Source organism: Strix uralensis, chromosome 3 (assembly GCF_047716275.1).
Source record: "Strix uralensis isolate ZFMK-TIS-50842 chromosome 3, bStrUra1, whole genome shotgun sequence".
In the NCBI taxonomy this organism is placed as follows: Eukaryota; Metazoa; Chordata; class Aves; order Strigiformes; family Strigidae; genus Strix; species Strix uralensis.
Genome location: NC_133974.1, coordinates 24,730,275 through 24,746,973, shown reverse-complemented (window position 1 = coordinate 24,746,973; position 16,699 = coordinate 24,730,275). Strand labels below are relative to the sequence as shown.

Here is a 16,699-nt window from a genome sequence, read left to right as displayed (position 1 = left end):
AGCGATGCATGGGGTTGTTGTGGCCCAAGTGCGGAACCTGGCACTTGGCCTCATTGAAGCTCATCCCATTAATGTTGGCTCTCTGAACAGATGAAGCAGACAAGAAAGAACTTAATTGCCTACTGAGCTGCTTGAATATGGTACATAAGTCTCCCAGAAGCTTTGCACATACCAAGTTTATAAATAATTTAATGAAGTACCTGAACAAAAATTCCCTTAGAAAACCCTAAACAAACTTTCAAGAAACTCAATTATCCTTCAGAACATTTCATGAGTAATGCCAAGCATACTTAGAGGTATTCCCTGGAGATACAAGAAGGATTTGCCTGAGAGAAAGCTGTTCTGAACAATCTGTTAGATATTTTCTTCTTTCATAGATCTGTTAGCAAAATAGTCCTGAGGATCCAAAGGAAGCAAAGGTAAAATTGTTGTGATGTCTGTACTGCAAGGCCTGTTCTCTGGTTCTGAGGCAACAGGCACAACACAGCTTCCATTTATACAACTAAACTCTCTTCCCCCATAGCCTCTCCATAACCTGCATTTATAAAAATAAAGTCTATTTCCTCTCCACTCCCAAGCAGGCTGTCCTGGTACGTATTTCCATTGGAATCAGCTCTTGATCTAGCCCCCAAACTTACCCAGGCATTGTCTGGAAGTCTGCGAAAAGAAGCAGGCCAAAATCTTGACTGAAAATGTAGCAGGTGTTGAACAGAGTGTACAACTGAATGTTACTGTTTGGGATTGTGTCCTAGGTTTGTTTATATTAGTGGCTAAAGTATTTTTAGTATTCAGATTTTATAAACTTGTCAATGCAGCTTCTGATTTCTTCAGTTAATCTATAGGAGGTACTCTTCTAGACTGAATGAAATGTTCTTTCCAGTCTTGCTATGCATCATGAGATGATATGAACTGCCTGCTTACCAATAAAAAGACATTTTGTGATGATTTAAAATCTGCTAGCTGAAAGCAGTGAACATTCCATCAACCTAACATAGGAAGCCAGCATGAAAATTTTTTGTTTTCCAAAACAATATCAGTTATCTTGGAAACATAACCTTGCTGAGTTGAACCAAGTGGTCCATCTAGCTCAGTATGATTTCTCTGATAATACTGATAAGTGGTTTTATTTAGGTAAAATATACAAGCTTGGACACTGTCTGTGCTCCATTGCCCTTATGCTCCCAAAACATCCACAGCTGTTGGGTTAAGTTAGACAACATTTTGTTGACTCTTCCATATGCTACCCACAGGTTGTCTTGAAATTTTGGTAGTCCTTTAAATTAGTTGATACTACTGGAAACCTATTCTATGACAGAAAATCCTGGAATTTCACTACCTACTGTCTAAAGAAGTAGTTTCTTTCATCTCTTTGAAATCAGCATCATTAGTTGATTAATGAAACATCAGACTTTATTAAGTACTCCTTTGCGCTAACAATATAGGATTTGATGAGTAATTTTGCATTCATGTTCTCTAAAGCCTTCATGATTTGGTCAGCTTCAATCATATCCCTGCTCAGTCTCCTCCTGTCCAAACTTAGTCTCTCTTTCTAAGACAGATGCTCCTCAATCATTGCCTGTGTCTGCACTTTCCACAGTTCCACTTTGCTTTTCTGCACATGCACAGACCATAACTATACATAAGACTCAAGAAATGGATACTACAAGGCAGTACTGCATACAGAAGCAAAATAATGTCCTCTATGTTGTTTTTAACCTTCTTCAGTCTTCTACAGACTCATATTTCAGTGCTACATCATCTTTAGAACTAATTGTCAATTTTGTTTGTACACATGTGAAGTGATGTCTTCTCCTTCATACTGGGTCATATATTTGTCTTTTTCAATAATTAATCAGAAGTCACTATTGCATTCCTTTTCCATCTTATTTTTACATTTTTTTGAGGAAATTAGGCTTTTTAATAGCAGGAAAAAGGGAAATATCTTATGGACTACAACACCTAAATTTTCAGCAGGAAATATATAATAATATTTTATTTTATTTAAATTTGCTAAAATGATTCAGGAATAGAATGGAATAGAATAGAATAGAATAGAATAGAATAGAATAGAATAGAATAGAATAGAATAGAATAGAATAGAATAGAATAGAATAGAATAGAATAGAATAGAATAGAATAGAATAGAATAGAATAGAATAGAATAGAATAGAATAGAATTCGTTCGGTTGCAATGGATCTGCAACAATCATCTAGCCCAATTGCCTGACCACTTCAGGGATGACCAAATGTTAAAGCATGTTATTAAGGGTGTTGTCCAAATACCTCTTAAACACTGACCGGCTTGGGGCATCAACCACCTCTCTAGGAAGTCTGTTCCAGTGTTTGACCACCCTCTTGATAAAGAAATGCTTCCTAAAGTCCAGTCTAAACCTCCCTTTGTGCATCTTTGAACCATTCCCACGTGTCCTATCACTGGACACCAGGGAGAAGAGATTAGCACCTCCGTCTCCACGTCCCCTCCTCAGGCAGCTGTAGAGAGCAATGTGCCTTAACTGTGGTTGCATGCTTCAGTTATAACCTAGTTTAAGCAAATCCATACTATTTATTCACTTCTTCATCTTCCCATTCCTGTCATGATTTCCATGGGAAGGCGATCTGAGCATGTGAGATAGAAATAAATTTTCATGTGCTCTCACCAGATCGGCAATCCAAGCAATTGGGAAATTAAGACACTCTCCAAAGTCCTACCTTTCCCACAGGTTTGTCAGGAACCATTACTTCTGAATTTTGCTTCCTTTCATACCTGTACTCTAAATATGAGAAAAATAAACACCAGCCTTCTCTCTTGTGTCTGCACAGGAGAAAGCCCCAAGACTGCCTTGCACACAGTTTGCGAGGGATGCAATAATGATTAAGAATATTTATAAATGTTGTGCTGAAATATAGGGCATTTTCCCACCTGAATATCTCACTCTGTTTTTAAAGAAAATATGTAACGTTGCATTGGGTGTAGGTGCCCAGGTTTTGTTAGTGGGGGCCTACAAGGGCAGCCTCTGTGAGGAGCTGCCAGGGCTGCCCCGTGTCGGACACAGCCGCTCCCAGCCGGATCCAACACATCCACTGCAGGGCACAGCTGAGCCCCCCAGCTAAGGTGGTGGCACTTCTGGGGAAGCCTGTTTAAGAAAGGGCAAAAAATTCTGCGCAATAGTATGTGAAAAAGAGGGGCAAGCAAAAGAAGTGTGAGAAACAATCCTGATAATTCCAAGGTCAACACACCATGAATGTCTTATGAAGTATATAGTATTACTATTTGTTTGAGGTAGGATTGTTAAGAATTCCACTAGGATGTAATGAAAAGATTTGGGAATGTATATAGGAAGATGCATAACAATGTCAGCCAGATATACAGGAATTCTCTCTCAAACCATCAAAGCAGTATTTTAAAAGCATTTCCCTTTGGAAATTTTACGCCATAAAGATCTCTGTGATTAAGGAAAATGGCAGTGTTTAGTTGTAAGTAATTTCTTTTTACTGTCAGAATGAGAAACTGGAGTTTAAGAAAATCTAGCCAGCATTTCCTTCTCCTTCAGGTGAGTGTCTGTGTTTACATTCCCACAGCAGGTGCAGATACATTAGCACTGTTACTAGAGCATTTCACCTCATGATTAATTGTAGCACTGTCTTCTCTTGCCTGCATATTTTAATCCCAGCAGTAGAGCAAGCACTTCCCTTTTAGTTCCTCACAAATGTTTAGGTGACAGGGGGCATCCCTGAATGCTCTGGCTACATTTATCGTAGTGCTCCAAACAGTGTTGTGATTATTCCCCACTGCCCCCGAGGCCAGCTTCTGCAGGTTGACTACATCCATAACATTAAAGTCTCTAATCTTACAAAACAAGGTGGCTTGCTCAAACTGTCTCTCAGAAACAGTCCCTGGCCTATGTAGCTCCTGAACTACTGCTTTCTCAGGAAAGATTTGTGAGGGTGTTGGTAGGTCTGCATTAAATGTGTGCTGAGGATGTAGTGACAATAAATACTGTATAGACAGTCTAGCTGTGGTGACTGGACTCCTACTCTGACACTGTTTACTGGCTTTGAAAATATAAACCACCTTCAGCAGTATATATTCAACTAGGTTTACTGTTGGCACAAGTGGGAATATTGAGGCTGGATATTGAGGCTGTGGTACATAGGCATTACAAATAAGTTTCAAGGGCATTTCTGGCATCAGTAAGACCGTGTACATAAGGAAGGGTGAAAACTAATGCTTTCAAGAAGAATATGTGCAGGTTAATGACTATAAGTCACAGGCAAAACCTTCTACAGCTGTGACAAAGCTTGAAATTGAAGTACCAGGAAAGAAATCTGAACTCCAGTAAAGAAATGGAAACAGAATCACCATTTTGAGGCATATGGCAAAACTGAGTACCTGGATTATCCTTTTTTTTTTTAAAAAAAAAAAGCTTATCCTTTATCACTTACTAATACTTCAGTCTCCAAACCTCCCTGCTTGAATTGCCACTTGAAATTTCACAATTCTTTAAAATGGCTACTTATGGTGAAATGTTTGTAATGCAATTACCATGAACTTGCTAGAGATAAGAGGAAAACCAGAATGTAATTTCATGTTTTTCATCTCTTTGGCCAAATAGACCCTCCTTATTTCTTCATAAAAGAGAAAACAGTAATTGTAGCATGTGAATTATATTGCAAATGGGTTCTCCTAAATGAGTTAAACATGCATACTATATGTGAGTTAATAGTTAGAATGTCTAGACTAGTGTATTAAATGTTTTCTCTGACTCTGGAGACAGTCACATATGACAGAACACAATGGTTGCACACAAACTGCTTACTGGAAATGGTCCTTGGCCCACACTAAATACCAAACCATGACCAAGAATTGTTAAGGAAAATGCTTTTTCTTTCCCAGGGATGGTTCAAACAAGGCATCAGTATAGACAGTAGAGATTCAATGGTTATGTTTTTTCACTAACATTGTTTCAGTTACTAGAGTAGACATGTACCTGGTTATGTCTGTAAAGTTAAGAACAGCTGGACAAGTGTCACCAGTTAAAAATTGGCATGGCTTTTTTACAGCTGCTTTCACATGATCCCTCTTATCTCATTTTTATTTCATAAAACAATGTTTTCATTTATGTCTGGATTAATCTTGAGAAATACTTTTATTTAACTTGCTGATCCTCATGTAGGAAGAGTATCTGTAACAGTGAAGTAGACTATTGGAACAGGATGTCTAAGGGACAATTGCAGTAATTAGCTGTTATGTTTTCTTTTAAAGATGAATAAAAATGACTTATTTTAACATAGATAGCATTTTTTATTAATGACAATTAAAGTAGATGATTCCATTCAAACTAGTATATCTCAAACTAAGTAAAATATAGCTGTGTTTTTTGCAAAATATGTATGTTCAGAATGTTGTTAAAAAATAAATCTTACGGTGAATGAATGCCTATTTGTTTTGTACAATAGATTTCCAGCTCTAATAATAAATTGTAATCAGTCAATGAAAGTGATCTGTAGTTCTGGTTCAGGACAATGGTAGAAGCTTGGAGGCATTTTTTCAGATACTCTCAGCACAGATTAAAGTCGTATTTCTGCTACAGGTAGACATTAAGTATGTGTTACTGTTTGCATGAATCTTAAATACAATTGATTATGTCTTCGATAGCTCGTGCCCTGATATAAGACAATCTTTGTCTTAGCAATAAGGACAGAAGGTATTGTTCTATCAATGGCTAGCATAATATATTATTTTTCAAAAGCTTCTTTTAGGCAAGATTATGATCTTTATCTGTGTATGTTTATTAAACTGAATTTATGCTTTTATCTTAAAAAATCTTTAAGCATGTTGTTTTTATTATTTTATTTTGCTAATGTTGGCACTTGAGATGAATGAGGTACTTTCAAGACATTCATCTATATTGATGGTATGCTGGTATTTTCTCCACTGAGAAAATAGCTCTGCTTTTAACTGTTGGTCATCATCCATAAATGTAGTTGCCATGGTCTGTCCTCTCAAAAGATGCATTTCTAAATTTCATTAGTAGATCTAACTGGACATTCAAATAGAAAGAAGTATGTGCCTGTGACTCAAATGTAGCAATTTAGACTGTTAAATGGGTCACTGCCTGCTTCTGACTGGAATCAGTATAAATCTTCCCTGGACCACAATGTCTTAGAATTGATAGATGAAGATACAGCTTTACTGTAATTGTAGTTTTTGCACTAGTTATCTACAGTCACTCTAGGCCATATGAAATCAGAGTAAATTATCTTTTACTTCATATTAGAAACCAGCTGTTCAGATTCATTACGTGCTTTTGTATAAGTATACACATTATGTATGGTGTATGTTTTAAAAGTATTTAAAATATGCGTACTTTTCTTTTTTTTCTGTGAGAACAGAAAAACCTGTGAGTACAAGTGATTTATGTAATTTAAAGAAGAAATTAGCTTTTTTTTTTAATTCATCGTGAGACAAAAAAAACCCACAGAAGAGTATTTTGGCATTTTATGGCTTTCAATGTTTTGCAATAAGCAAAAATAATTTTTCACCCCCTAGCCAATACTAACTCTTTGCTTGTCCTGTATTGGTGAACAATCAAAAGGACATTCTTTTTCATTCTAGGATTTGAAAAATTACAGAGGTTAATATTGTTGATTTTGTCTTCCACTGAAAGTTTGCAATAAACATGGTAAATAAGAACATCTTGGTTTGACAATAGACTCACATACCTTTTTGAAGACCTATCTTTCTTTGTTAAAACCTATAGTAAAAAAAAAATACTGCAGGCTCAGAGTCTGAAATAAAAGGTGACAGATTGACTTTAATACTTCAGTTCTGCTGCTGACATCTCCAGAAAGGAGAGAACAGTGTAGAATGGGGTTTACCTCTCACAGCCTTACTTCAGTGGTGATTTCAGAAATTATACTTCTGTTAGCCTTTGTGAATAACCATGAAAAATAATCTGAGTTTATGAAACCTCAGATGTAGCCATATATAAATATTAATTTCATTCAAGATGAGCTCACACAACTGAAAAGGAAAAAAACCATAAAACACCTTAAGGGTGACAGAATATTTTATATTTCACTGAACTGCATAGTCAAGTGGTATGTACCTCACAAAATGGAAATATTAACTTTTTGGAGAAACTATTAGCAATGCATAGCTAACTTTGAAAGTATTACATAAACTAACATTTTTCAAATTTTTAGATTTGATGTCCAGTTTCATGTTACTATTTTGTTTCTACAAGGTGTATGATGGAAAAGACAGCTCTTCACGCTCTCTGGGTTCCTTCACCAAAAGTGACATGATGGGAGTTATCCTTAATAGCACCTCTAACCATTTGTGGATAGAGTTTAATACCAATGGATCTGATACTGACCAAGGATTCCAGCTCACTTACACAAGTAAGTAGCTCACAAATATTGTCTGACTGACTGTTTTGTGGGGAAATGTGTATTTTTCAGCTACAGTGATTTCTCATGGAATGGTGAAGATGATTTCCCAGAATGCACTGTGGTTATCAGACTGAATTTTAATTCCTTCCATGGATGGATAGATGTTAACAATTTAAGAAAATTACTAAAAGCAAAATAGTAATATTTTAAATTTATAAAGAATCATTTTGAAGACTTAGCAGTGGGGTTTGAAAAAGAGTGAATTGTGACATGTGGGTTGAATATGTTAGTGCTATACTGTCACAGAAAACTTATAGAGTACAAGATTTTAAAAAGGGAACATTCAATCCCTGCAGTCAAATTTTAAAAAAATGAGTACAAATGAGAATAAAAAGAATAGAGTGTGCCTGGGAGCAGACTCTTGACGTGTCCTGACTGATTGTCAGGATCAGGGTGGAGTATGCTGGAAGGATACCTGCGTGAACAAGTTTTGATGAATGGTGCACTTGTCCCACAGTTTGCATGTAATTAATTTAAGTAATTTAGCTGGCAAAACAATGAGTCTTTTGGGGGGAATAACTTTGGAGATAACTAGTTTATTTCCAACACACATAAACAGATATTTTGTCCAAGTTTCAAGGAATCTCCAAGTACTTTTTTGCCTTTTACATCAGGTTCCATGAGCTCCTCTTGAATCCTGCAGAGCAGAGCACCTCACTGTGCTGTGGCACAGAAATGGAATCATAGCTCTTTCTAGTACATCTGCTGGTTTCCCTTTGGATTGGAGCCAGCAGTGGAATAAGCAGAAATCATTCACTTTCCCTTCTGTGTTTTTGCTGTGCCTGGTAAATCTGAAATCTTATCATCCTACCTTTGGTGTTTTTTTCTTACAGAACCATAAAGGAACAGAAGGATTCTCTGGCTAGATGAAATATATTAAAGTGATTCCTTTTTTTTTTTTTCTTTTTTTTTTTCAAATGTAGATAACATATATTCTTTCATTTTATGTTACAGAATCCAGAAACAACCACTAGGCAAATCTACTCTGATTTGCCTATAGAGACCATAGAATTTTTTCTTTGAAAAAATGGAACAAATAATTTGTTTTAAAAATAATCTTATTTTAAGGGCTCTGATTTCAAGGGTCTTGAATCAGTTCCTTTCAAATCTTGCTGCAGTGATGAGTTCCACCTACTGTTTAGGTGTTTAGAAATAGTATTTTATTTAAAGATGGAATTTTGCTTAATTTCTGCATCCAATAGCTTGATTTTGTTACACTTCAGTTTGCAATTCTAATAAGATTTGCTCTCCGGTACCAGATTTTTCTATGTAAGTTAACATATGATAATTCATGTCTTAAGGCTTTTTTTCCTGGCTGATTGATTAGTTTTGAATCTCTAGTTTTCTAGTATTCCAAGCTATTTTACATTTTCTGAAGTGTGTAGACAGAATTTGACACAGTCTTCTAACAGTAAACTTAACAATACTGTGTACAGAGGCAAGAGTCACTTTTATATGTCTTCATAACATTTTCCTCTTCTTTTTTTTCTTGCCAAATATCTCATTTAATATATCATGTGATCAATTTGCAGCAGTTCATGTTGAAATGTTTATCTGTAATTACTTTTCCTCCTGCCTACTCTCACACCAGACAGTCCCCATTTGTAAATACTGTCTAATTCCTTACTTTTTGCATGTATTTTCAGGAAGCTAGATTCAAGACAATACATTTTGAGATAGTGACCATCTAACCAGGTGATTTCCATCAACTGTAACAAGAAAACATATTCTATGTTACTTTCAAACACTTCAGTGTGGGACTCTTCACCATTTATAAATTGCTACAAGCAGAAGATGCATTCTTTTGGAATGCTTTGAAAATTGACTGCAGAGCTGACTCACATTCTTTTGCTGAAAGAGTCCAATCCTAGCAATATTTTAAAGATTAAATATACCAGAAATTTATACTCATTATTTGATGGGATTGGACTTTTTGATGCAGTTCCAATGCAGTTACTAAACAAATGTGTCCATTTTTTATTTAAATACATCAAACACAAAATTATAATTATCTGTTTGGATTAATGAAGCTGTAGTTTACAGCTGGAATTAACTTCCCTGAAAGATTACTCTGCAGTTTATTTATTCACTTTTCAGATTGAAATATAATGCCAGATACTTTAAAATTACTAAACCAAGAAAGTTAAAAGAGTGTTAAATGTGATCTCACTGAAGGGAATGAGAAATACATATGCTGGAGTGAATGAAATTGAATAATAAGACTGCTAGAAAGAGCTAGAAGTGATGGTGTAATAAATCTAGTGGTAAATCAATTCTGATTATTCCCTATCTGGTTGCTGAGTTCTTGCTGTCCACAAAGGATATATCAACTGCTCTTAATTGTTGGTCTTTGTAGTACTTTTCTTCCCATTAATGCTATTGAAATTAAGATTAGTGCAGCTTTGAAGCTTAAAATTTATAACTATTGCAATGTGTTATTAAAAACACTGACTTAAAGGGTTACTATTTCAGTTCTGTGCAACTACCTTTCCATCTTTTTTAACATTTGAATTATGTGGATGATGCTAAATTTACAAATACAACAGAAGAAAAAACTAATGATCCATGAGAACAGAAATGAGGATAAAGAAAATTTTATTTCTATTTTCAGAATCTCATTACTGACATAATAAAACAGAATTCTATAAACTCAGGATCTGAGTGGTTTGTATAAATTCTAAATTCAGAATATATGAAAGGAATTCTATAAAGGATTCAAGTTGTAATGAATTCTGCTATACAGGAAATTGTTTCAGGGTAAGAACAATACTGAATGGAAGCTAGAAATTATAGTAATTTAATTTTTTCACCTGTAAGTGCAAGATGGTTTCAAGGAAATTGATTTAGCACAATGGGTAGAGATATTTTTTTATTGGAAAGGACCATGAAAAAATCTGTATTCTTTCTCAACTGTTTTGAGAAACTAAGAAATATTTTGACTGAGGACTAAAATTGTAGTGATTGTATTTTAGGAAACTGTTTCAGAAAAATGGAGACAACAACATTCTGTTAATAATTTCGCATGAGATTTGTGGAGTAAGTATGTATGAATGAGAGTCAATGAAACTGCAATTTGAGCAATACCTGAATCTGAGTCTACCAGAGAAGAAAAACCCAAGAGGAACAAAGGGGAAAACTTGTTTCCTTCCTGTAAAACAAGATTATATAAAACCAGTTCCTTCAAACTAGGGTGAATATGTGTTAGGATGAATAAGAGGAAGTGTTTGTTTTCACTTCTAGTACCACTACACGGGTGTCAGAGGGGATGACTGTGGACATTTATACCTTAGTGCTGAGGAAATGACAACATAATCTTCATGGGGCTAACTTTTTTACCTGAGGATGATCTCAGGTTTTAACAGATTATTCCATCTTCTATACCAATGACATAGGAAAGAAGAGAGTCTTCCAATGTGAGAAGTTAGTGGACTATTTTAATCTTATTAATGAAGCCAAAATTGTACAAATTTTCCTTTATGTTACTTCTTACTCCTCTCAAACAGAGCTTACAAAAATAGCAAAGTTTTTCTTTGTCCCTCTTCCCAATATATTTTTCTTTTTAACCATCATGGGAAGTGTTTTTATAATCCAAGGAACAAAAAGGACTTTTAAGATGCCTTTAATTCCCTAAGAGTAGAGGACGTCAATATAGATCTCTATTTAAAAATATAAGTTTATACATGTTGTAGCCACAACTGACTCATGTAACAGTTACTTTTTTTGGTTGAGAAAATGTCAGTTCTAATTTCATAATTCCAGTTTTATAATTTGGGGGATTTTTTTTCCCCTGTCCAATTAGAACTTTTCTCTCTGAGACACCTAAATTTTTGTGAGGAAGAGAAGATGTAGCCATAGGCATTCCCACAGCTGGACCTACCCTTCCTGGTCACTGCTCAGTTAGAAGATTTGGCCATCCTGGTATAAAGATGACAGTGCTTTGTGCTGTCATGTCAGTATGATTTAACATTAAATTGACATTCAAATTAAAATGAAATCTTATTGATGCCACACAGTGACAGGCAGTAAAAGCAAAACACAGCTGTCTGGTAAAAGTAACAGACTGTGACTTTAAATAAGGAGCAATGCAGTACAGTCTCTGAATAACAAACAGTCCCTGCAGTGTCTAACCACTCCCCTATCAGAGTCCTGACACAAGGAATTTTAACAGTGGCTGTTTTGACTCATCATGTGGAGAACTGAACTTACTCTCACTTGTGTCACAAGTGCTTCCTTGCTACTGTTTAATCCTCATTCCTTGAACATAGTCTCACTTTTCTTAGCTACTGGAAAAACAAAAACAGTCCTTCCACACTTTATCATGCATGTCTTATACAAGTGTTTTGTGATGTCTGAATACAGCATAGTGCTGTCTATAATGCTGTATAACACCGTACAGATCAGACTACTCAGCACTATACTGTGCTCAGCACTATACTGTGCTTCCACAGTGATCACTCTTAGATCCTGTGAAGATAAGTTGTACAGTAATGTTACTTGTGTCTTATTTGGTTCACATAGATGTCAATACAAAAATTAATTTCACAATTTCTGTTTGCCAGTAGCTGTGCTGTTGGTTATCCTTTAAAGATACCACCATTTTATGTACATGTCCAAAATTCATACAAAGATGGTAAAACACTTAAAACAATCTTCATATCTCTAAACAAAGTCTGCAACAAAGAAGGTAGTGTAAGTGCTTCCTGTTCAAATACTTGTCCATCCTTGTTTTCTGAGTAAAAGTTCCCACACAGTTCAAAAGAAATGACTCTTCCCTCAGTACTGGCTAGAACTCTCAGAACTAATTTATTTTTATGGTGCCTGAAGATAGGTGTCTGTATTCATGATACCATCCACCAATGTCTTCAGAAAGTATCCCAAAGTTGTAATGTGTAAGGAACTTTACCACTATGTAGAATTGCTCTTTGGACTCTCCTCAGACCTGAAGGCTTTTATCAAGTTCCGTGTGCTGGCAGTTGCCTGTCTGAGGCAGCGTGAAGTTGCTCTCTGTCCTTATCCAGACAACTACTTTTTAGGAGCGGCTTATCTAGCTCTCTGGCAATTTCATGGTTCCTCAGTCTTGTGCAGGATATAATAGAAGAAAGTTTCGCTTATCTGCAGAGTAAGCCTTGGATTCCATTGAACGAATCAATGGAAGGGTCCATCTGTTCCAGGAATACTGACAGATATATGTAGGAATGTATCTGACTGCACTGGGCCACTCAGCAGTATATTCTGCCTCACAACAGAGTTCTGTGTGCTTCAGAAACATGAAGTAGTTACAGACTTTATAAAGTCTAGAAACCATTCAGAGATTTGTGGTATACTCTGTAGCTAGATTTTAAATTTCTGAAGGCCTTTCACTCACTTGTTCATGATTCACTGCTATAGATGTAAAATGTTCTGTGTTAGTTCCTCAACACTTGTCTTTTATTTGTATCCTCCATTTCCTAAGATGTAAAATTAGATATTTTCCTACACTTCTGTGCTAAGGTAGAAATGAGGGCTGGAAAAATTCTCTCTAAGGATGTTTCTTTTTGAGAGTGAATGTTATATAGACTCAGACCTTAATTTAATATTAACTTCTGCCATTAATATTAACTTCTGCCAATTTTGAATCCATGACCATTTCTTTCACTGAAAGCAAAATTCTGCATGGCTATCATTTCTGCCAGAAGAATTGGGAAGGTTCACAACCTTGAGCTGTGCTCAACCCCATAGAACTTGTATCAAATTCTATCTAGTGTTCCTAAAAGAAAACAGATTTAGGATTGTGCATGGATAGATTTTTTTTTTTTAAAGTAGGTTTGATGTTTTTATTTGCATTCATCATCCTCTATATTTAGCATGCATAGTTAGCAGTTTTACAATATTCTTTTCATCGATCTGAAGATACAACTTTCAGTTTAAGAAAAGAAATCTTTAAATACATTTCTCAGGCATGATGCAGTGGTTTGGCATTCATAATATTCTGTTACTACTAAACACTTAATTCTAATCTTCAGTTTAAGTTCTGTATTATAAACATTCTCTACCCCTACATCTTTCAAGGGATAGTGAAAGTTAGTGCATGGAAAGTGAATCTGAATTAGCATAATCTAAATTTATATAAATGGTTTAAACCTGGAAATTAGGAGAATCCTGAACTGAAATCTAATTTAATTCATTTCCTATTCTACAGTAATTGAAAATGTTAAAAGAATGTCATTGAAAACAGTGTTCTGAAACTGCAAACTCAGTCAATTATCCTAGCACACAAACAGATTCAAATTCAGAAGTATAGCAACTTTGCCTCAGGCTGTATAGTGTCAGTTGAGCAGAACAAGCCAGTAATGAAAAGAAGCTGTTGTAGTTTCCTTTCAGTAACTAATCGTTGTGTAAGATCTGTTCCAAAGAGAATCTTCACACACCAGGGTAAAAATGTGAGACAAAATTAAATGAAAATAAACAAAAGGCAAAAATCATTAAATGAGTATGTCTTAACCTATATATATTCACAGATCATTTTAAGAAAAGTATAATTATGTGACTAACCCCAAATTAACATAAACTGTATTGCATGCATAGAAAAAACTATTCTAAAAGAAAGCAAAAATTGCAAAATAGAGAACTAAAAATTTAATAAATGCCAAAATAAAACCTTGTTAGAAATTTTAATTCAGTTCACTCATACACAAGAATTATGATATCCTGTTTAACAACATGATCAGATTATGGTCTCTTCTCTCCCTCCCCCAGAAAATGAAACTGTCTTTTGCTTTCAATATATTAAGTACTTACATAATCTGGCCACATTCTTCTGTTATGCTTCTCCCATACACTGAATGATATATCAGTTCAGGGCAACATGATAAGTGAAGACTTTATAAAAATATTATTTTGTGAAAATCAAAAGGTTTCAGAAGATTAGGATGAATTTGCATTCAGTTTTAAAGTGTAGGGAAAAAAAAAACAAACAAACAACAAAAACTGAATAAGATATTCAAGATTTTCACTCCAGGTGTCTTTACTAGAGTTTTCCATTGTGGTGAATTTCAAAACATAAGTGTTTTTTCTTTTGTTTTATTTCTTCTGTTTCAACTGAACTTGAGTTTCATAACCTAATGCATTAATTACTTCCTCTTTATGGGTCCACCTCACAGAATAAGTAACAGAAATTGTACAGTCTAAAATAATTTGGCTAAAAGTAGGATTAAATGAATTGCTGTTTAAAATAGAAAAGACCCAATAGTTACCTGTTTCTCTGTTTGCATGTCATATAGCAGCTTGTTTGCATGTCATGTTTTTTTCTGCAACCAAAGTTCCCAGTGCTGCAAAATTAAAGAAAAAAACCCTTATCTTATTAGTAAATGAACAGAAAACATGAAAATCTCTTTTGAAAACAGAAAATATTCAGAGAATTTAAATGAAATTAAGCATCATTTCATATCATCCTAATCAGTATAGTATAATCTGTAATTTTAGAACCATACATTAAAGTTTGAAACTTTTTGGCATAGAAAGAAAATAAGGTATCATGTTATGACCTGTGGTGGTTTAGTCCCTGCTGCGATCTGAGACCACGCGGCCGCTGCCCCTCCCCCACAAAGGGAGTGAAATACAAAGCCCCGGGGCTGAGATAAGGAGAGGTTTAATACAACAGTGCAACAGCAACACAACTAACAATAACAGTAATAACAATGAACAGAGCAAGATATCTACCAATAGAGCAGTGAGAGCAGAGAGAAGGCATAACACAAGCATTCACCAATTCTCCCGCGCTCCCGCGCTTTGGCGCCAGGACGTGAGGTCAGCATGGTATTGAATAACCCAGCTAGAGCTTCCCCCCACTGCTGGGGAAACTTAACGCTATCCTAGCTGAACCAGGACATGACCTTATTTAAAAACAAAAAGATTAATCCAGAAATCTTATAAGTAAAAAACAACCCCCCCCCCCCAAATCCCCAAAACTTTGTATAAATAAGGTTGTTTTCCACTTTTAATTAAAAGACTTTTTTAATCATCTATGAAACTGCTGACTTTAACTTTGGTAGACAGTAGGTGCCAATTTTTTTTTTTTTTTCCTAAGGCAGAAAGAATGAAAACCATTTTATTTGGTGAATATAAGCATTGTATTAACCTTTTATTTGAAAAGTTATATTATCACATGCTTTGGAGATGAAAATGCTGGCATGGTGCTGTCTGTAACACAATTTGGTGTTTTGCCCATTTCAGGAAAATCTTCCCAAATTTCTGAAGATATAAATCTCTAGATAGCTAGATTTTATGTGACCAGTTCCCACCCTATGAATGAGGACTCCAAAATATTTTTTCTTTAATGAACACTCTCAGCAGACCTGGATTAGGATGGAGATGAACACTTTGTCCATCTGTACTGGGATTGGCTGGGATGAAGTTAATTTTCTTCAGCTAATGCTGATTAGTGCTTGCTCAGTGTCAGGACCTTTTCTGTTACTCTGCTGCCCCAGCAGGTAAGCTCAGGGTGGACAAGAGGGTGTGAGGTGACATAGCTGACCTGAATTGAGCAATGAGATATTCTGTATCATGTGACATCATGTTTAGCGATAAAACTTTGGGGAAGTTTTTTTGAAATAGCCACTGCTTGGGGACTCACTGGGCATGAGTTTGTTGGTGATAAGTGAAGGCTTTTGCATCACTTGTTTCTTTTTTTCCCCCCCCCTTTTTCTTTTCCTTCACTTACTAAACTGTCTATCTTGACCCATTAATTTTTTTGCTTTTCTTTTTCCAATTCTCTCCCCCATCCTGCTGGGGGGAAGAGAGAAAGTGAGTGGGTGAGGGCTTACCTGCCAGCTGAGACTGGCCCACAAACCATGCTGTGTTCTCAGTGCCTACTGTCTCATGAGTAGTCTGAGAAAGTGAGGATATTGCTGTTTGATTGCAATACTACTGAAATAAAAAACAGACTTGGAGAGGAGGGAAGAAGAGAGAAGGAAGGGAATAGATGGGCACCTCTCATGTTTCCATGTCTGCAGCTTGAAATAAGGGAAGCTGCAGTGCCAAACCAAGGAGACTTGAGCAGAAGTGCAGCAGGCAAGAAGAGCACCACAGGGTATTAGCAAAGATGATGTCTGAGACAAAAAGACTAGGACACACATGTAAGAGAGGAGGAGAGAAAGACAAGCTCTCCAAGAAACATGGGAAGCATATGGAGTGGAGAAATGAAACTGCATAAGAAGGTTGCATGAGTTAAGTTGGAAAGAGGAGAAATCACAACAAATAGATCAGT

The 16,699-nt window shown here is 35.7% G+C and overlaps 1 protein-coding gene across 1 annotated transcript in view; it reads left to right on the top strand.

The window, feature by feature from the left end:
- Positions 1 to 16,699, top strand: part of CSMD1 (CUB and Sushi multiple domains 1) — a 1,283,073-nt gene that overhangs the window by 998,905 nt on the left and 267,469 nt on the right. The window contains exon 23 of the mRNA XM_074861694.1: positions 7,248 to 7,404. Within this exon, the coding sequence (XP_074717795.1) occupies positions 7,248 to 7,404 (157 nt within the window). The remainder of the gene's footprint in view (positions 1 to 7,247; positions 7,405 to 16,699) is intronic.